The sequence below is a fragment of the Danio rerio genome, chromosome 2 (assembly GCF_052040795.2).
Source record: "Danio rerio strain M-AB ecotype USA chromosome 2, GRCz13ab, whole genome shotgun sequence".
Lineage (NCBI taxonomy): Eukaryota > Metazoa > Chordata > Actinopteri > Cypriniformes > Danionidae > Danio > Danio rerio.
The window spans coordinates 33,079,075-33,099,554 of NC_141022.1; the positions used below are offsets into that span (position 1 = coordinate 33,079,075).

The window sequence follows — 20,480 nt, forward strand, 5'->3', positions numbered from 1 at the left end:
TTTACGTTTACAATATGAAAACATGTAAATAGAGGCTTATATGATGATATATCTTACAGACAGGTCATCTTTTATTCTGTGACAATGAATAGGCCAGAGTCAAATCCTGCGATTAACTGTAACGTGATTTCTGAATAGATACGTTAATGTGAGGTGTGAAGCCTTGGATAAAATGCAAAACAACAGCTGAAAGATGTCACTATTTATCATTATGGAAATCTGACGGACCCTCGCTGTGACTGTGACAGTTTGGGTGAAAAATAAATAACTAAACAGGAGAGAACGGAGTAGTAGGTTTTAAAGTGCGGTTCTAAATTGGTAAAAGAGGCATGACGTTTCCTTTGCCTTGGGCAATTGGCCTGGGTACACTGCAGGTGCTTCAAGGCTAAATTTTCCCGTGGTATCCACTTGTGTTCTGTGTACCCAGTTGTCTCTACGTCAGCTCTCGCAGTTATTAAGAGGTACCCAAACACATGCCCATGTCCACATGTCCAATCTAAACTCATGCAGAGCGCTCGGAGGCTAAAATCATGGATGGACAGGGATTGGGATAACAGGTATTGATTTGATACTTTAATCATGTTGTTTATAATATAATGTTTCATCTTGCTTGTTCTACAGTCATGTTATTGGTGCACAGTTTGTTAATGTAAATATTATATATTTGATGTAGTACTTAACTAATGCGTACTGGTCAATTACCTATTTAGTTATATAAGGACAAATATTTAATTAGTGTCATCAATATTTAATTAATTAAATGAAATTTTTAACTGATGGACATAATCCAACCTTTCCGAGTATTAGCGCCTCATTAAACGCGCTGATTTCTGCTATCCAGGGCGCAGGACTAAAAGCATGTAATCCCATTATGCTCATTAGAAAGTCAAATGTTAGCAAGTCAGACTTAACTAAGATAAAAGACCCCAAACGTCTTCTGGCGATTTCAACTATTCGCCCGTGGTAACATTTCAATTTGATTAGGGGGAAACAAAAAATGCTGCTATCATTGTATTTTGGCACCGCATCTTAGTGAAAGAGGGTGTTTCAAAACAGGCACAGTACAAAACCCTTAAAAGCATCTTTTGGAAGAGCGCCGATGGAGCGGAAGAAAAAGGCTGATGCGCTGGATCTTTTCAGGATTCTATTTTGTCACTTTGGGATTTGGATTGGCAAAGCTTAAAAGGCGACCATTTGTTGCTTGTCAGGGTTTAACCCGTTTACTGTGCGTTTCACCGTCCCACAGGCTCTTTTACAAAGTCCGCGTCTGTGGATGGCCGCGGGTAGTTATTAATATTGTTCGCCGACTGGAATTACAATAGCCTACAAGTTGCAAGTTCGGTACGTCTTGGATTTTTAATAAATATATACTTACAATTATATAAAAGTCCTAAAAATTACATTGAAACTTTCTATAATTTGACTGAGTGTTCGTAGAATAAATATTGTACAAAAAATCCGCTGTCGCCCCATTAATGTTTGAGTTTCATATGTAGTCTACACCTAATTGTATTAAAGAAAGTGAACGATTACGCACGGTTTATAACTATCAGTGTCAACAATCTTACAATGCGCACTAAGCTGGGAACGACGCCTATCAAGATTCTCATAAGCTTTAAATCTGCTCACATTCGGATTATCGCCTGCAAAAAAATATGGAGGATAAGACTGAAAATCTTTGAGTCTGGCGCATTTTCATTAGTGCATGGCAACAGTGGCATCGGGGTGCCAGCTGCCAGCTTGAACAAACACCAGTTGATACCCAAACTCTTTAAATCCCACTAAATCCCCCATGTCCGAGTCGCCTCTGGGGGTACAGCGTGATCTTCAATGCAGCAAATATATCACTAATTATTCGTCCAAAAATATCACCTCGGCTAACAGGTGCTCGAGAAAGCGGGCTCATCGAGCACCCCGGGTCGGGAGACTTTGTTGCCAAAGTACAGGCTGTTCTGCAGCAGGCGCCCCTGGTTTTACACGGTGCTGAGTCTGCAGATAATTGCCATGATATCTTTATTGCTAGGACAGTGTTCTGAGCTTGAACATGACGAGTTTCTCCTCGATGCACCTGGTATTTCAAACTTGTTCTTTTTGTGCGCCCGGGTCCTGGACAGCAGCTGCTTAAAACAAGCAAAGAGGGAGGCCCGTCTCCGTCTACAACGTCTCCAAGACGTGTTGGCATGGGTTTCTTGTCTTTAATGTACCATTAGCCTTTGTCCCGACACAATATGGGAACAGTAAAGCATGACGTGCGTTATAATAAAACACATTTTCAATGATCCACCCGGATTTAGGGAGCCAACGCGAGGCAGCCAGCAGTATTGTTTTGTCCTCCACGCAAGTCCACGGGTAATAGACGCGTTTCTGTGGCTCGATCGAGCCATTAAATTTATGTCCACTAATTTTTCACGTGCAGAAAAAAAGCGCTGCCTCCTAAGGACATTGATGTCCTCGCCATCACCTGGCGTCCCGCTTAGAAAGAAGGGTAATGCGAGGCGCTTCGTAAAGTGACTCCGTTAACATAAGGCCCTCACCATCCCGCTCCATTGTTTCGTCTTGTTAATAACTCATTACCCGGATTTAACAAATCCTTCACTGCAAATGTTTGGTGTCTCCATATTTTGATCCGTACGATTAAGCAGATGTTACGATTGAAAACTGAAAAGTCCAAGGCTACTCATGTCTGAAAGGAGAAGAGCGGTCGCCGCGCGGGACTAACAAAGAGCCTTGGAGATCTTCAGAGGGACATTTACGACCAATAAACAGACTTCAACCTGCTCCATTTCAGCCATTGTGTCGTTTTTGAATAATTAAGGTTAATAAGAATAGGTTTGTATACTTTGAATGCCAGGACCACAGGTGCGGGGTGACATGAATGATGTGCCTGATTTTTGCCAAGCTCGAGAGCCCTTCTCTTGGACCTTCAAGCTGATAGAAAATATTGTCATTTCTTTAATTCACAGCATTACTTTCATTCAGAACAAAGCCGGGTGATGAAAAGCTTATGTTGTAATGAAACACACTACGTGGTGGCTGCAGTGCCTCAGAAAAGAAAGAGCGAGTCAATGCCGGGGCGCGCTTTGGTTTGTGCGCACGTAGTCTGTTCCATCTAAATCAAATAAAGGGAACCTTTCCAACTTTTAAAAGACCACGTTTTACCTTTATTATGGCCTTTACGGCTGTGTCCATTAAGCATATGGTGCGAAAGCAGCAGCCTTTGTACTGAGAAACCCTCGACTCAGCAACCGGTGTCTATTGCGAAGCATTTAACTTCTTAGCAGCCAAACAGGATCCGGTGGAACAAGTGTACAAAAGCGCGCACGCGTGCAGGATTTTTTAAAGAAAAAGAAAATATTGTTCAATTGAGCATAAAAGGATAGAATGAGCCCATTGGGTAGCTCCTCGTTCTCTTTCTTAACAAAAGACCCCAGTTACATCCAGGAAAAATAAGCTTGTGCCATGACATTGTGCTTTGGAAAATAAAACATCACCATGGCAAGCTTGGTTTTTGCGCACGGGACGCCCGGTTGACAAGAGCGAACCGGCAAAGATTTGAACCAGCTAGAGTTTTCTAGTTTGAAAACGGTCTCTCTCCCTCTTCAACCCAAGGCTTCAATTCAAGAAAAATCTTTGGTGCACAAGATTTGACTTCAGATTTTCATCTCCGATGTGCACTTTCTTACACATCTATACATCTGGCGTACTTTATTCATGGATATGTTTATATATGTTTTTTTGTTAAAAGCATTTTTTTTAATGAACGTTATCTCTAAACGTCACTAAATTATGATTCGGTAAAAATTTACTTGATTCATGTATTAAAAGTGAATTACGTTTTAATTCTTGTGATTACCTGCATGTCCATAGTTTTGTTAAAGACGTCTGTCTACAAGTTTAAAACCACAACCCTAAGCATTAAGTCACTTAAACTGATATAGCATAAAATCATAAAGATAACTGATTAATTTTAATTATTATTTTTTGTGAAAGATGGCATGGTGCTTGATCGACGGAAAACAACAGTTCAGCGGATGGTGTTTGTGTTCTTCCAAGTCACGGTCAAAGCAAACTTCAAGAAGATCTTAATTTAAAAGTCCAGTTGTTACTTTGGAAGCCATAGCTGACTATACTACAAAACTTGCATTATCTCTAATGGGGAAGAAAAAATAAGTTGAACTTTAAACTCATAACACAAGGTTCACGAATAGCCACAATAGTAGCTCTGGCAGTTTATAATAACAATTCAGACTGGTCGCCCTACACCAGGGACAGCTGGCTTTGCTTGGCCATGGAACCCCATACCACCCTTGGTGGACCATACACAACGACACTGACCTTACCGCGGGGGAAGCCAAAATGTGCCTTTGACTGAATTAGCCTCAAAGACGTCTTGCTATGATCTTTGTTCACCACAGAAAGGACTGAATATTGTTCTTAATATGAGAGGCATTGTATCCAGCTTTTGCGTGCCCCATATGAAATATTACTGCTCCTTTATTCAAACTCTCGTATTTCAAGGCAGGCATGTAGTTACCGTATGCGGTTTTGTGTCAGTGCTAAAACATCCAGATCCTGCCTGTCACCTCATTTCAATGGCCAGATCCCCTAGCTTTATTAATGTTTTTTTTTTTTTTTTTTTTTGCTTTGTTTAAACCCATCTCCTGGGGAATGCAATGCACCTCTCTGCGCAAAGACATGCAACAGGTCTGAGCTTTATTGCAATTCCGTATGTGCAAATTATGCAATACGATTTTGTTAGTAATTTACTTGGCCTAATTTTCCAGTAGGCTGGTTGAGCTTAAGCAAACTTGCAACAAGACTCGACAGAGTGCTACATATTGCATATTGGACTTAACCATGGAAGTAGGATGGTTGTATTTTCAGAATTTTCAGAAATAATATTGGTGATGGGGAAAAGCACAGCTTTCTGACATCACTTAAGGATAAACCTTTGTTTATGCAAATATTTTCAGCTAAAAAAATAAAAATCTATTATAAATTCAGTTGGTTCAACCTTTTCATTTTTTCAAGTTTTCTTTTTTACCCTAACAGCAGCTAGTTTTTTGTAATTCCCAAACTACAGCATTCTGCTATGAGAAGGGAACAGCTTCGCGTTGATAATTGATCCACTTTTTTATTCAGACTTCCACCTTCCGCAAAGAGACAGAAAAGTCGGGCTAAAATGTGATAAATTACAAATATGCTAATTTCATTCAGTAGCGTTTGTAAGTGTGTCTATCTGAAAGTGAATAAGGCCTTGCAGTCAGTCTGCGCGCACTCGGGGAGCTCGGGACCCCAGGGCGCGGATCAAAGCGCCCCATTCTTTTTCATCCCCGGTTTTCTCCCACAAACGATTTCGATACAATATGTTTCCATGATGCACGTCATGTGCCCGGGACGCAGAACTCGTTGCATCTTAGCTCAATGCGTCGAGCGCCTTTTGTTCGACAGGATGGACTTGAGAGGGTTTTTCCCCTAGTTGCCAGGTTTCTAAAGTGTAAAAGCATGCATCATTTTTCACCAGGTCTCGTTTTAATATTCACAAAAGGGAATCTATGAAACAGACCTTTCAGTTGTTCGCTGGCATGAACCTCACTGCTGTCCAACTGATTTCTCCCTATTATAAACATTTCTCAGCGGGGAGGGATTTGTAACACAAATGCAGCTGTAACACACACACACACACACACACACACACACACACACACACACACACACACACACACACACACACACACACACACACACACACACAGTATTAGTTTCAATAAATAATGCTAAACAACTATATAGAAATCTTGACTTTCTATATTCGTAAGCGAATAAATAAATAAACAAATAAATAAAGGGACCGTTCACCCAAAAATTAACATTTATGCGAGAGGTTTTTAAAACTTGTGTTGTTGAGCACAAAAGAAGATATTTTGAAGATTTATTGGTAAATGGTAATTATTGACTTTGGCTACTGGTTAACAACATTATAAAATAACTTACTTTGTGTTCATTACATGCACACACAAATTCAAATAAGTCTGGAACAGGTGGAACATGCGTAAATGAAGAAATTATTTTTTATTTTTGGAAAAACTATCACTTTAAAAATACATTTTGAAAATATGTAGAGAATAAATAAATAAATAAATAAATAAATGAAATAACATTCATGCAAGTGGTTCCAAAACCGTTGCTGTTGCTGAAGATATTTTGAAGATTTTTTGTAAATGGTTGATTTCGGCTACTGGTTTACAACATTATTCAAAATATCTTACTTTGTGTTCAACACAAGCACACACACAAATTTAAATAAATCTGGAACAGGTGCAGTGTGAGTACATTAAAAATGTATTTTTCATTTTTGGATAAACTATCACTTTAAAAATACATTTTGAAAATATGGTTTATTGTTTACATTTTATTTTAAGCAAGCAAGTACCCGTGGCAAACCCATTCACCTTTGATTCTCTAAATATACTTTTAGCTGTGGCAGAGGCATAAAATTTGACCACAAGTTTAGAGTGATTGGCTGAAATGGCCTTGGGCCAGAGCTGGGAAAGCTTCCAGGCCAGACTCCCATTAACCCTCTATGGTGAATCTCTGCTGGAATCCAACACACCAGCCATTGCCATTTATCCACCGACTAATGAAACTAATTAATTTCTGGAGTTGGGCTAAAATTCCACTTTGTTGCTTTACAACCTGAAACCCTGTGAAAGTAGCAAACGTCTTTAGTGCGATACCCCCTCCTGGGATTGTTTTAGCTAATGATATATATCTGACATCTTATAGTAGTTTCTATGGTAACTGGGCTGCAAGCACTTTGGACCATGCTGGTCTGTTCAGAAGCACAGCAGTATGGAAAAGTTGTTTTGTGACTCTGGCAATGGACCAGTTAGCAGTAGATTACAAGGAATTAGGCCATAATCACATAATCCCTGAAAAAAGGGTCAGAGCGCAGTGATCAGCCTGATCAAGTCATAACCCAATAACCATCCGTAGTACATGACAGATAGTTAAAGGAGAAATTGGTAATTGATTCTAAGCCTGTCCCGGAGGGGTCAGTGGGGTCTGGTGAGACTAGTGTTTGGAGAACAGCTCCACAGGGGTTTCCAAAAGAGGGACTGCCACTGTTTACACACAAAAACTGCAGCTACCAGCCAAAAACACTCTGTTCTAGAGATTTAGAAGGTCAATGATACTGTTTAACTAACTCGCAAAAAACTTTAAGCAAGCACAATGCAAAAGTATAGCGGGCAGTGATTTTTTTTCTTCTGTACAGTGTGAAGAAAGTGAAAGCGTTGGGGGCAGAGCAAGACTAAAGAATGAAATGGGTTTGAGAGCCAAGATCTTATTGTTCGGCTTCACAGCCATTGAGATGGCCTCCAAAGCTGTGCATTCCGCTGGTTTTGTGCTGTATGCGGCATGCGGAAAGCTAAAGACCATTCTTGGAGCACTCTTTACTGTGGCAGAAGAATGCATACAGTTACTCATGTCTGCAGCTCTCCAGCAGCATTCAAGCTAGAGAGCTGCAGTAGACTGAGCCAATTCACTGCACAGTCAATTACAGTCAGTTAGAGTCACGATAGCCTTTGTTTTCTCTTAATGGGAGCTCTGTGTGGGAGAAATCTAATGAATTTACTTAAAGAGATTTGAAGTTTTTTTTTTCTCTTGAAGACATGCCAAGCAAGTTCAAACACACTGCACAGTGCATGTGACATCTTCACTGGGCAAATGACTATTGTTCAAATTTATGAAGTGAAAATTGTTGTTCAAATGCTTTATTAGTGAGAACAATTGATACAGATTGGCATCCTTAAGAATAATAACTGTGAACTCTATCTAAACATGCATTTCTTTCTTTAAAATAATTAAAAGGGATATATAAAATTTTAATGTTAAATTCACTATTCAATTTCCAACATGTGAACAGTTTATAACAACATCTAAATAAAAATAAAAAAACCTTCCTAGACTTCCAAGATTATTGTTTGCAAAAATTAGCTTCTTTACCTTTTCTGTTACTGTCAAAGTCAGAATTCCCCTCATAAATTTCCCAAATTATGTTTAAAATTTCACTGTATGTCTGATAATATTTTTTTTTTCTGGAGAAAGTCTTATTTGTTTTATTTCGGCTAGAGTAAAAGCAGGTTTTTTTAAACATTTTGAGGTCAAAATTATTAGCCCCTTTAAGCTATATATTTTTTCGATAGTCTACAGAACAAACCATCATTATACAATAACTTGCTTAATGACCCAAACGTGCCTATACCTAATTAACCTTGTTAAGCCTTTAAATGTCATATTAAGCTATAGAAGTGTCTTGAAAAATAATAAAAATAAAGAATAACTAGTAAAATATAATTTACTGTCATCATTAGATAAATTAAATACATTATTAGAAATGAGTTGTTAAAACTACTTATTTTTTTAATTATGTTTAGAAATGTGTTGAAAAAAGACCGCACACCACACACCAGCTGATTGGTAGAGAGAAGACAGAGTGATGTAGCCAATTATGATATGAAAGATGGTTAGGCCATGATGGACAGAGGACAGTGGGCAAATTTGGAAAATTACCCTATTCTTTTCAAAGGACATCCTGAGATTTTTAATGACCACCGAGAGTTATCTTAAAGTTATCCATTTCAGACAGCAACTTAGCTTTCCCATGTGGTCTCCCATCCTGGTACTGACCGGGTGCAGCCTTGATTAGCTTCAGTGGGTGACCATGTGAGAGTTGCAGAGAGCTAGCTGCTGGCTAAGCATCAAAAGAGTTTTAACAAAAAAAAAATCTTGTACTTTAAAGTCAATGTGCAAATGATTAATTCAAACTAGTCTTAAATAGTCTTAAATTTATTTTATTAAACTATTAATAAAACATGTAAATAAATGAATACTTTAATAATTTTATTTATTTTTTATTGTTTTTGGATTATAGGATCTTTCCTTTTGGTGTTGAAAAGATACAAAGTCAAATTCATTGACATCTTAAATAGTTTGAAGTTATCTTTTGACTGGGTTGTTCTTGTAAATTACAGTAAATTAAAAAATGGTAATAAACTGCCAGTGTTTTTTTTTGTTTTTGTTATTAACTTCAAGCATCCAGGATTTCTATATATTCTACTCATTATACAACATACTGTTTCAAACCACTAAAAATGTCAATAAAGGTCACATTGTTAAACTTCAGAGTTGAATTTTCAACATTAAAAGTAAAAAAAAAGCAATTTTTACAGATTTTTACAGAATTTCTTTAATGAAAATGAGTAAAATTAGATTTTTAATTGACTCCATATGCATATTAATATTGTCATATGCTTTCATTACGGCTGTTTTCTCACTGCTTTTATTTTTGTGTGCGTGGCATTGTTACTGCTATTTAAATCTCATTATTAGATCACGTAATTGCTTTCAGTGGCTCCTAGAATGTTTAAGCTAATACAAAACTACAGTATGATACCATCATATACAAACTTTGCCATTTATGTTTCAATTATAAATTTTGATTCAAAACCTCTAATTGCTGTGATATTTTAACTTAACGCAGTTGTCTGTTTATAAGGAACAACTCAAATTAATACTTCATCATCTTCCTCATCAGGGAGAGTCACCAGGGAATCTGCAATTAAATGAGATAAAACAATTCTTTTAGCAAAAACCCTCAAAGTAAATCAAAAATATAATTATTTATTTTTTAACACTTAAGCAAACATGTTTGGCTGGTACTACCTGTCAGATATACCTGAATATCACCAGTAAATCAAACATTTCATTGATATTCGGGCATCTATAAATTGCGATGCAGAAACTGTGGGTTTTTAACCAACCCAAGTCATTTTTTCTACCAATCAAGTGAATGCGAGTACTGCCCATGGGAGGGGCAACATGACATTTCCCTGGCCGATTCAAAACAGGTCACGGACCCTCCATAGACACCAAGGCGGTGGGAGGGAGAACTTAACCACACCGTGTAACCGAATCAAACCAGTGGTTACCCCTTTTCAGCCCACTGGAATAGCCATAACAATACCATTCACATTGCAGCAGAGAAGACATGCTCCTTTGAGACTGACTGAGAGGCTTTTTATCAACGGAGAGGCTTTGTAGCCTTTTAGAGAAAGAAAGAAAAGAAAAACAGAAAGCTCGTTTTGAATGTTGTTTTCTTTAAATATGTCTATTTCTTAACTTCTTTTAACGTTTAGTCTAAATATAAGGTAATAAAAAAAAGTCAATCATAAAAACATGAATTTTTAAGTGCAGAAAAAAAGGCAAGCTTGGGACTGCCCTAGTGTTGACCTAGGCCTTTCGGGTTGCTTGAACACATCAGAATTGCCATTGTTGAGGTTGATTAATTGAGTCTGATAAGTTACCATGAATGAAGATTGTTATAGAGTTTAATGTGGTGGGCCTGGGTTTGTAAATGCCTCTTTCAAATAGATCTGCAGAAAAAGCATATGGGCCAGACGTATTCATGAACAAAAAGGGGAAAAAGAAAAACTAAATTTATTATGGTTGTGTCCGAGCTGTCTTGTCCCCTCTTCTTTTGATCATTTGCCGAATGACTTTGAAGCCATGCGCTTGCCATATTAAAAAGGGAACATTTCAGTCTTTTTTTTTACATGCTGCTTTCACACCAACGAAAATAACTATAATAAAGTTGTATATATAAAGTTTACGTATAATATAATAAAAAATACTTTTAAACAAATCAAACATGCAATTTATATGTCATTATAATGCCACAAATAAAAAATGATATTTAAATTACTATTAATGTTGTAGGAATTTATTTTAAAATGTATAATTTATCCATAGAGTTAATATGCTTAGATTATATGATCATAAAATGTGTTTACATTTATTAATCTTTCGAAGTTTGTTTGTAATAGTTTGCTCCACTTCAGCTGTTTTAAGTTATTGTAACAGAGGCATCTTTGGTGAGAACTAAAAATGAAACTAAGAAGGATGAAGCAACAGTTTTCTTTATTACCAGAGTTTTCGGTTAATTGTGCAAGAGCGAACAAAACCTAATTCTATTATCTGCCTAACTGTTTTCCAAAGATTACTGACAATACAAATAATTTTTTAACAGTTTAGCAATAAAACCTTGACAATTAGCAAAGCCTCAATCAACTTACATTTAAGATCTCAAGCGATCTTAGAGGTAAACTACAATGCTCATAAAAACACAGTGTTATTGTTAATTGGTTAAAAGGTTTAATAGCTACTTAAGGCCTGTTCACACCAATAACAAAAACTTAACTACAACACTAACTTTATTAATGTATGCACCACAATGTTTTTTATTTTCTTTAATTAAAAGCATGCACTAGCATTTTGTGCTTTAAATATTTGTGCTTATTAAAGCAGGATGGATTCTGATTGGCTCTTAATATGGAATATGATTTTGATTATATAATTTCTATGCTAAGTGCAATCTGCTATTCGTTTATATCTAGAATGATTTCTAGAAGTACACTTTCATCATTATAGTGAACAGCATATGATTTTTATTTTTAAATTGTGAATTTTTCCTTATCAAACATTATGTCATCAAATCTAATTAATCATATAAACGAAGCTCGGCTAACAGACAAACAGACAGGGCAGCCTTAGCTTGGCTCAGACGTCCAAATACAAGCTTGTAAATGTGGTTTGCCATAAAGGCTTGAAATTATTCACACCATCTTAGTTTGGTGACACACTGAATAAACATAATCTGCTGTGTGACAACAATGTTTGCCAACTCTTTCTAAGTGTCAAGACCCTCAGTAGCCAGAGCCTTATCTCCAGTGTCTCAATTATTGGGTGTCAGTGGTGATGTATGGAGCAGATTCCTGTGGTTTAGTTAAGGGCCAGCCAGCAGTTGTAGAGGTCACTGGCCAGGCCCTCTGGACAGAGCACCAGTGACCCACTATAAACTACTAGAGTGGCAATGGCTGTAGACATTTCTATCCACAGACCAAGATGCTTGTACACAGTTTTTTACAGTGGGCTCTCGTATACAGAGGGTGTAAGACATGATGTGTCTACTTAGACATATTGTCTACATATAATATATATAATATTATATATATATATATATATATATATATATATATATATATATATATATATATATATATATATATATATATATATATATAATATTTTATAATAAAATGAAAAAATTGTATATTTTATATTAAATTATTATTTATTTCATTATTGATGAGGCGGTGTGGTGGCGCAGTGGGTAGTTTCCTCTCAAGTCCATAGACGTGCTATAGTTGAATTGGGTAAGCTAAATTTTTCGTAGTGTACTTGTATGAATAAGAGTGTATAGGTGTTTCCCAGTACTGGGTTGCAGCAGGAAGGGCATCCGCTGCGTAAAATATATGCTGGATAAGTTGGCGGTTCATTGCGCTGTGGCATCCCCTAATGAAAAAAGAGACTAAGCCGAAAAGAGAATAAATAAATGAATAAATGAATAATTGATGATTTTATTATGTATACAATAATAAAACCATTATTATGTTATTATTAATACATATTACATTTTAAATCTGTAAGATTTGTTAAATATTTACATTGATCAAAATTATAATAAATATATTACATAAAATATTCTATTTTAAAATCCTGTGATGGCAAAAAATTTTCAGCAACTCAAGAATTTTTTTTTATATATTTTCAATTCTGAAAACAATCTATAATAATATATTTGTGAAAAATATGTCACATTTTAAAGATTTGTTTAAGTGAAACTAACTTTATATATATATATATATATATATATATATATATATATATATATATATATATATATATATATATATATATATATATATATAAATTTTTTTTGTCACGTTTGGTTAATTCAACGCATCTTTGCAAAATGCAAGTGTGAATTCTTGCCCAAACATGAAATTGTGAATATAATTAAAATTAAAAATAATCTAAACTCTTAGATATAGTTTATATATAAGTGCATTTACAGTATGTTACAATATCACACCCAATCTACTTCAATCTACTATCCACGACAGATTGAAATAACTAAATAATTTTAAACATTAAATCTAACTTTCAAGCGCATAAGTGCATGAATACATTACAATATCACATTAATTCAAAGTGTATAAATACAAGAAAAAAAATCACAACAAATGTAATAAAATAACTAATACGAAAGCAATGATGCATTTCTGTGGGTCCACACACACTGGTGTAATCTGGCCAGATTGATTAGTTCGCTTCTGTGCATCCGATATTTGTGTCTGAGAGCTTCCATATTGACAGAGGGTATTAAGTCTGTCTGTTATCTAGCCAAGTCATGCCTGCTAAGCTCATTAACCCAGATCCCAATCATCAGAAAGTCAATAATAGGCAAAAGAGAGATTAAAAAGTAGCTGAGGCAAGACGACTCTCTCCATCATTTCTCATTCTTGCTCCTCATGTGTCATTGCTAATATGATAATAGCGCACAAGGCAGCCTTTCAGAGTCAAATCAATATCTTTAAACACTCCATAAACTTTAAGTGGAACTTTTTAGACATGTGTTAAAGGAACATTGACACACTTTATTTGAAAATAGGCATATTTTACTACTCCCCTAAAGTTAAACAGTTCAGTTTTACTATTTTTGAATTTATTCAGCTGATCTCCGGGTCTGACGGAAGCACTTTTAGCTTAGCTTAGCATAAATAATTGAATCTGATTAGACCATTAGCATCTAACTCAAAAATTTCAAAAAAGAGTTTTGATAATTGTGTTATTTAAACTTAACTCGTCTGTAGGTACATCATAGACCTACAGAAAATGAAAAGTTGCTATTTTATAGGACATTATGGCTAGTAACTACACTCTTGTTCCAATGTAATAACAGGAACTTTTCTGCCATACCAAGGCTGCAGCAAGTGCAATGATGTTATGCAAATTGTAACTGGTGGTGCAATTGTAGGGCTTGGTGCTGGGGACTATTTTCGGGTGCTGCATAATACTGTCTCACCTGCAGCAGCATGGTGCAGCAGCAAAGTTCCTTGATTATTGCACCAGAATAAGAGTATAGTTCCTACATATAGCAGCCTAGATAAAAGCAACATTTAATTTTCTGTCAGTCTTAGTGCAAGATGTAACTACAGAAAACTCAAGCTTTAAATTGGAAAATTATCAAAACTCTTGATTGTTGATTGATTTTTGAGCGAGATGCTAATGGTCTAATCTGATTCAATGATTTATGCTAAGCTAGGCTAAGAGGCTGAATGGATTCAAAAATGGTAAAACTTAACTGATTAAATAGGGGAATTGTAAAATGTGCATATTTCAAAAAGATCTATAGTGTTCCTTTAATGCGATACCACAATTAACCTAGTTAATCTTGCTCTTTCATTCATTTTGTCAATGTTATCTGTTTCAGGTGAAAATACACTAACCTAAGCCAGGGAGAACATCTGCCCTTCTTTCCCTCTGTGCACTGTGGTTCCTCTTGTGTTGGTGTCTAGCACCTATACGTGGCTTTACAGCAGAGGGATATGTAAGCTGGAATGTCCATCACACCAAAAGCAGAATAGTTTGAACAGTAAGCTTGTTTACCAGAGGTGCCACCGTGCTGTATCTCAGACTTTTAAAAGCACCATCTGCAGGACTCTTCAGTGGCGAGCATGGAGCATCCATCTGCAAGAGAAAAAAGAAAAGACTTCAACAAGAGGTTATAATCAGTACAGGATTGTCCTGTAATCAATTTTTTATGTGTTTTTGACACAATTGCAAGATGTCAATTCGATGTTATTAAATTGGAATAGAAAATTAAATGTAAATTTGGAATTGAAGCTTTCAGATGAATAAAACTTTTCTTTTTCTATTTTTATATTTTTTGCATCATTACATTGGTGGTCAAGGGGGAATCAATGTGTGAATGTCAATTTGACAACAAATCGATTTTCATCTTTGACGTGTTTTTGATGACATTAAGGTACCTGCTGGGAATCCCTTAAAGAGATAGTTCACCCCAAAAAGTTCAAATCTGTGATCATTTACTCACCCTTCAAACTTGTTTGACTTTCTGTTTTTTGAAAATGACATGTTCAGCTTAAATGATTGCCTATCTCCAACACTTTGGCCCACTGGGGCTTTGTGTTATTATGTCACATTTACATTTGCTGAGGTCCAATCCCATATTTACATTTACTGAAATCCACTTGCTATGTCAGCCTAATCAGATTATTTTTACATAGTAAAATATACCTGAACAGACCCCTCAGACTAGTTTTGTCATTGTCTCCTAGTTTAAAGGTACTTTTACATCCTTGTTTTTTAATCCTCTTTTGATTTACATGATTTAATTGGCTCTGATCATCAGCTGTTCTTCAATAATCAACCTTTAAAGACCAATGGCAATAAACCTTTAATACAAATTAAGTTTTATGTATTTTTTAAGTTAGCATAGATACAGGAAACTAATGTAATAATAACTGTAAAAAAATAAAATAAAAAACAGAGTTCACACTATAAGTTTTTTTTTGTCTAAAAAAAAATATAATTTTCAACAAGAATTATCAAATCAGCATATTAGAATGTTTTGAGTAAGCAGGGTTTCTGCAGGTTTCACCAAGTTAAATTTAAGACCTTTTAAGACATATTTAAAACCATTATTAATGAAATTTTAGACTCATAAAAGGCTAAAGACTAAGGAACTTTTTAAATGGCCCAGATGAAAAAGATTATTTGCCCTATCAAAAAAAGTTCAATGTAATACATTTCATAATACAATAATAAATTAATAATAATAGTAAATATATATTTTAGATATTTCTTAGCAAAATATTTTAAATATTGTGTAAAAACAAGCGAGCTCTACTTGTATCCATACACGTTTTTTCCCACATAAACTTTCTTTTAAATTAAAAAAATGAACAAATACTTTAAAAGTTATAAAACGTTTAAAAGTTTTGGCCAGATTAGTTAGCTATACATTAACAACAAAGGAAAATTAAGACTTGTTTAAAAAAAATTAGATGACCAACAACAAAATATTTAATTACATTTAAGACTTTTTAAGGCCTAAAATTTAGATTTTGGGATTTAAGACATTTTAAGACTTATTCAGATCCCACAGAAACCCTGTTAGGATTACATAACATCAATGCACTGAAATAATGAGTGCTGAAAATTTGGCTTGACATCACATGATTCAACTACAATTTAAATATATGAAAACTGTATTTTTACAGCAATTGTGATTAAATAAAGCCTCGGTAAATTAGATGAAACTACTTTCAAAAGCAATAAAAAGTCTTACTGACCTTTTAAACAGAAATCTACATACTACAAAAATAACAAAGAATTTCAGTAACACTTTAGGTAGTCACAATTCACAATATTAACTACCAGCTTATTACCTGCTTATTATTAAGACATTAACATTTTTAGTACTCAAAGAATTCTACATCCCTGAACCCAGCTACTACCTTACTAACAATTAATAAACAGCTAAATCATATTTTATTAGGTTAACGGCCTTAGTTAATGGTTTGTTAATAGCGTAAACTGCACATTAAAATAAAGTGTGACCAGAATTTCAAAAAGTGTGCACATTAAGACATTGTCATCTTTGTATTCTGTGCAATAAATGGCATCCAGCACAGACAGGCCTCAACGAGGTGAACCGAGTCTTCTAAAAGGGGGTGTGGGGTGCAGAGCAAAACAAAAACAAAACTTATGCATATTCATTAGCCTTCAGCAATTGAGGCCAGAGATGAGGGGTTTAATGGGCGTGCACCTGTTAAAGTCTGTGCTGTATAAACTCTACTGTATATGTGCTGTATGTGTGTGTGTGGGACAGGGCACAGGTGCACATTTCATTAAGGGTTACATGATTAAAGCTCCTGTCCACCCTTTTAGAGTGGCTTTGATGATGAAAACAACATGTCTGGTGTAAATATCATGGCAGACAGTGTATATTAAAAGTGAACAAAACTGAAGCGTTGTTGGAGGTGCCACTGACCATTAAGCTGACTGAAGCATTGTGCAGAATGGCTTCCTGACGCTGCAGTGTCTGCCTTAAAAACATCTCGTCCTTGATGGCATGAAAACTTGAAGAAGAAAAAAAATCAAGATAGAAGACTTCTTTGAGCATATAATGAAACATTTGGAGCAATAAAAGTGTGTGTTGTATACAGTACTTTTGTGTTAAAATCTCAAATTTCTTCTCCCACACCTGATTGGACATGCACAACTGCTTATTGAGCCTGATAAAATAAAGAAACAATTAGAATGAAGAAGTGAAACACACATGTACTGAGGGATTATTCTGTTTTACAGCAAGACACTGCAGAGAAATGTTTTGTTTTTTAATGCACCTGTCCATATCCTATGCCTTTTGGCTTTTAATAAGGTGTTTTGTTCTATTCTAATGTAAAGAAAACATACAAAACACACTTTTTTTTTTGTCACATTTGATTTTTTTTTTTTTTATGCCTGTAGATTCTAATTACAATGGACATCTATGATGAAAATCATTTTTGGAAGCTGTTTGGACAGAACTGTGTGTAGGTATAATGTGTCTACAGTCATATTAAGGTGATAGAAACACAGTAAGTCTCTTTTTAAAAAATTCCTGACATTAAAATAGTAAATAGGATGCAATTCCGCCCCGGTTTAAGGCCCACCTCAACATAACGTAGGAGTGCGGTTTCCCTGCCCATCGAATTGATCGACAGCTGCATATTAACATGCCTCCTTAGTAGCGTGTGCAATCACATCAACAAGACAGGACGTGCACAAAGCAACCAGGATTAAAAGATCTGTTCAGCTCTCTGTGATCATCAATCAGCAACAAATGTGATCAAGAATGAGTTTTACAAGTTTAAAACATTTTTATAACAGTGCATGTTTGTAATGAATTATAGCGATTTTACCATCACCACAGCCGCGTGTCAGTGAAGTTTTAAAAAGGGCACTTTAATACCAGTTTGTGGACGTTAAATCAGGTTTATTTTGTAAATTAACATAAGAGATATCCATACAGTAGTGGATATTAATCTGTATCCTGTCACATTTGCAGTGCAAAGTTAAACGCACGTGCTGTGTGTGTGTGTCTTTGTGTCTGTGTGTGTGCGTGAACTTTGTAACGACATTGTGTGTGACTCATCGAAAGGGCTTAAATTAACTCCACAACAAATACATCAAAAAATCATTGGTAAAGTTCTTACTGTAGTATTTCTCACAAAGGTTACACGAGATCTGCTTCCTTCATGTCTGTCACTGTGCTGTTTATCTGAGGCAGCTGAGGTACAGATTAAGGCACACTCTGACATGTGGGCATGTGGGAACCGTGGGTGGGGAGAGCTAGCAGTAAAGGCACAGGCAACAAAAACCGCTACATTGTGTTCAGAGCAGAAAGTTCCAAACTTCTGAAAGGTATATTAAATAATCTAATGGGTGTTTTGAGCTGAAACTTTACAGACACATTTTGGAAACACAAAAGACTTATCTTAGATCTCAAAAAGGGATAAAGTAGGTGCCCTTTAATATTCACTCCAGCAGCACTTAAATACACCAAACGTTAAAGTTTTATTTAAATGTGAATACTGAAAATTTCCTGGTAAGTTTATTTATTTAGCACATTTCATACACAATGATAATTCAAAGTACTTTAAATCAACAATGGGATTAAAAGAATCATACAATAATCACAAAATAAATATAAGAAATAGAAAAAACAATAATTAAACTTATTTTAAAAAGAAATATTAAAACAGGTTTAAATTTAATTGAAAAAATAACAACAACAACAAATCATTAGTAAAATAGTATTATTATAAAAAGAATAAAATATAAACTGAAGAATATATTCACACACAATCTACCTTATTAAATACATAATTTTATTCTAGTAAAAGTGAGTGATCAAAACAGGTACCCAAAATGTCCTCTGTTGATCCTTTGACTGTACTAAAAATGTATCAAGAATTTTGAAGCTGACAATTTTCTTTTTTTTTTGTACTAGAAATGCAAGCACATATCATACATTGTATTTGTAATACTTGTTCATAGTTACAATATATATTTGCAACTCTTAATGCAATCAATTGACTTGTGAAGTATGATGATAGCTATATATTTTTACCCTATTCACCTGCAGTGTCTTAATTTTTTCCTTTAAGTTTTTTTAAATACCTTTCAATCTCCTTTTTCTGCAATGATTCAGCCTTTTTAAATTCTCTTATTTTAAGAGCCAGCTCTGTATCCCCAACAAGCTGAAAGAAAAACAGAAATTCCTTCAAGTTTATTCATAGATGTACGATTTTATTTTAGCAAATTGAAGACTACCTCCATGGTTGTAAGTTCCGCCTTCTTCAGCTTCTCAAGCTTCTTTTCAGTGGCAGCTTTCTTATAAGAAGAGAAACACATCCCACAAACACATCCTAAAATTATAATGATGCTTTACTGTAGTATTTGTATGTCAGGAGTACAAATAAAATGTGCTTTAAACCTTTTGCTTTGTATAATATGACATGTACACTAAATCAGATTAAAAACTCAAACTGAACGTCTCCGTTGTGCAGGACAAGGTTGTTCCACTTGTCCTAGTTTTGGACATTCATGCCTAGATGCTTTATTTTATTAGAGGGAAGGTTTGCATTTTTACTGATGGACGAATACAGCTATAAGTAGAGGTATAATAAACAGGTATAAAATTAATTTACTCTTCATCTCCATTAGATCAGAAGGATGGATGTAAACAACATGTTTAGGATCATCAATGAAATTAAATTTATCCCAACAGAATCTAACAATGTCAATGTAAACATAGAGGTGGCATAATCTCTAACCGCCTTCGATTGATAACAAGTACCCTTCCATGAAACATGCACAAACAATATATTTTGAGAAATGTGTCAGTGTTTTCTGTTTTTACAATTATATATTTTTTTCTGGTCACACTTTACAATAAAGTTCATTAGTTAATGTTAAGTAATGCATTTATTAACATGAACAAACATTGAACAATACATTTATTACAGTATATATTCATGCTAATAAACATTAGTTAATGAAAATACAGTAGTTCATTGTCAGTTCATGTTAACTCATGGTGCATTAACTAATGTTAACAAGCATGGACTTGAATGTTAATAATGCATTAGTAAATGTTCAATTATGATTAATAAATGCTGTACAAGTGTTGTTCATGATTAGTTCATGTTAGTAAATGCATTAACTAATGAACCTTATTGTAAAGGTTTACCTTTTTTCTTTTATAGTTTCATAATATTTTTTAATTCTAAACAACTTTTTGTCAATGAATGTGGTCACGCTTTACGATAAGGCTTTGTTTATTAATGTTAGCTAATTTATTTACTAACATAAACTAAGAATAAGCAATACTTGTGCAGGATTTATATTCAAAAATCAGCATTTATTGATGTATTACTAAAATCTAATGGGACGGCACAATGACTCAGTGGTAAGCACTGTCGCCTCACAGCAAGAAAGCCGTT

General features: G+C 34.9%; 1 protein-coding gene and 1 long non-coding RNA gene across 19 annotated transcripts in view; one reads left to right on the forward strand and one right to left on the reverse strand.

Moving 5' to 3' along the window:
* si:dkey-188g12.1 overlaps positions 1-20,480 on the reverse strand; it is a 75,019-nt gene that overhangs the window by 27,394 nt on the left and 27,145 nt on the right. For 5 of the 18 annotated variants that reach the window (XR_015478569.1, XR_015478564.1, XR_015478563.1 and 2 more), the window contains exons 10-15: positions 19,309-19,368; positions 19,156-19,235; positions 17,160-17,225; positions 16,982-17,069; positions 14,572-14,652; positions 14,412-14,493 (exon numbers count right to left, since the gene is read on the reverse strand). Coding sequence is in view for 6 of the 18 variants with exons in the window: in XM_087240965.1 (XP_087097091.1) it covers positions 14,412-14,493; positions 14,572-14,652; positions 16,982-17,069; positions 17,160-17,225; positions 19,156-19,235; positions 19,309-19,368 (457 nt within the window). In the remaining 12 variants the exon portion in view is untranslated. Of the gene's footprint in view, positions 1-4,640; positions 5,666-9,327; positions 9,617-14,411; positions 14,494-14,571; positions 14,653-16,981; positions 17,226-19,155; positions 19,236-19,308; positions 19,404-20,480 lie in introns of those variants that run through there. The other 13 variants (XR_015478566.1, XR_015478561.1, XR_015478568.1 and 10 more) reach the window with 8 other exon arrangements.
* Positions 482-14,845, forward strand: LOC147846388 (uncharacterized). Its single transcript, XR_015478595.1, has 2 exons — positions 482-557; positions 14,396-14,845. It is a non-coding gene; the product is annotated as an uncharacterized LOC147846388 (long non-coding RNA).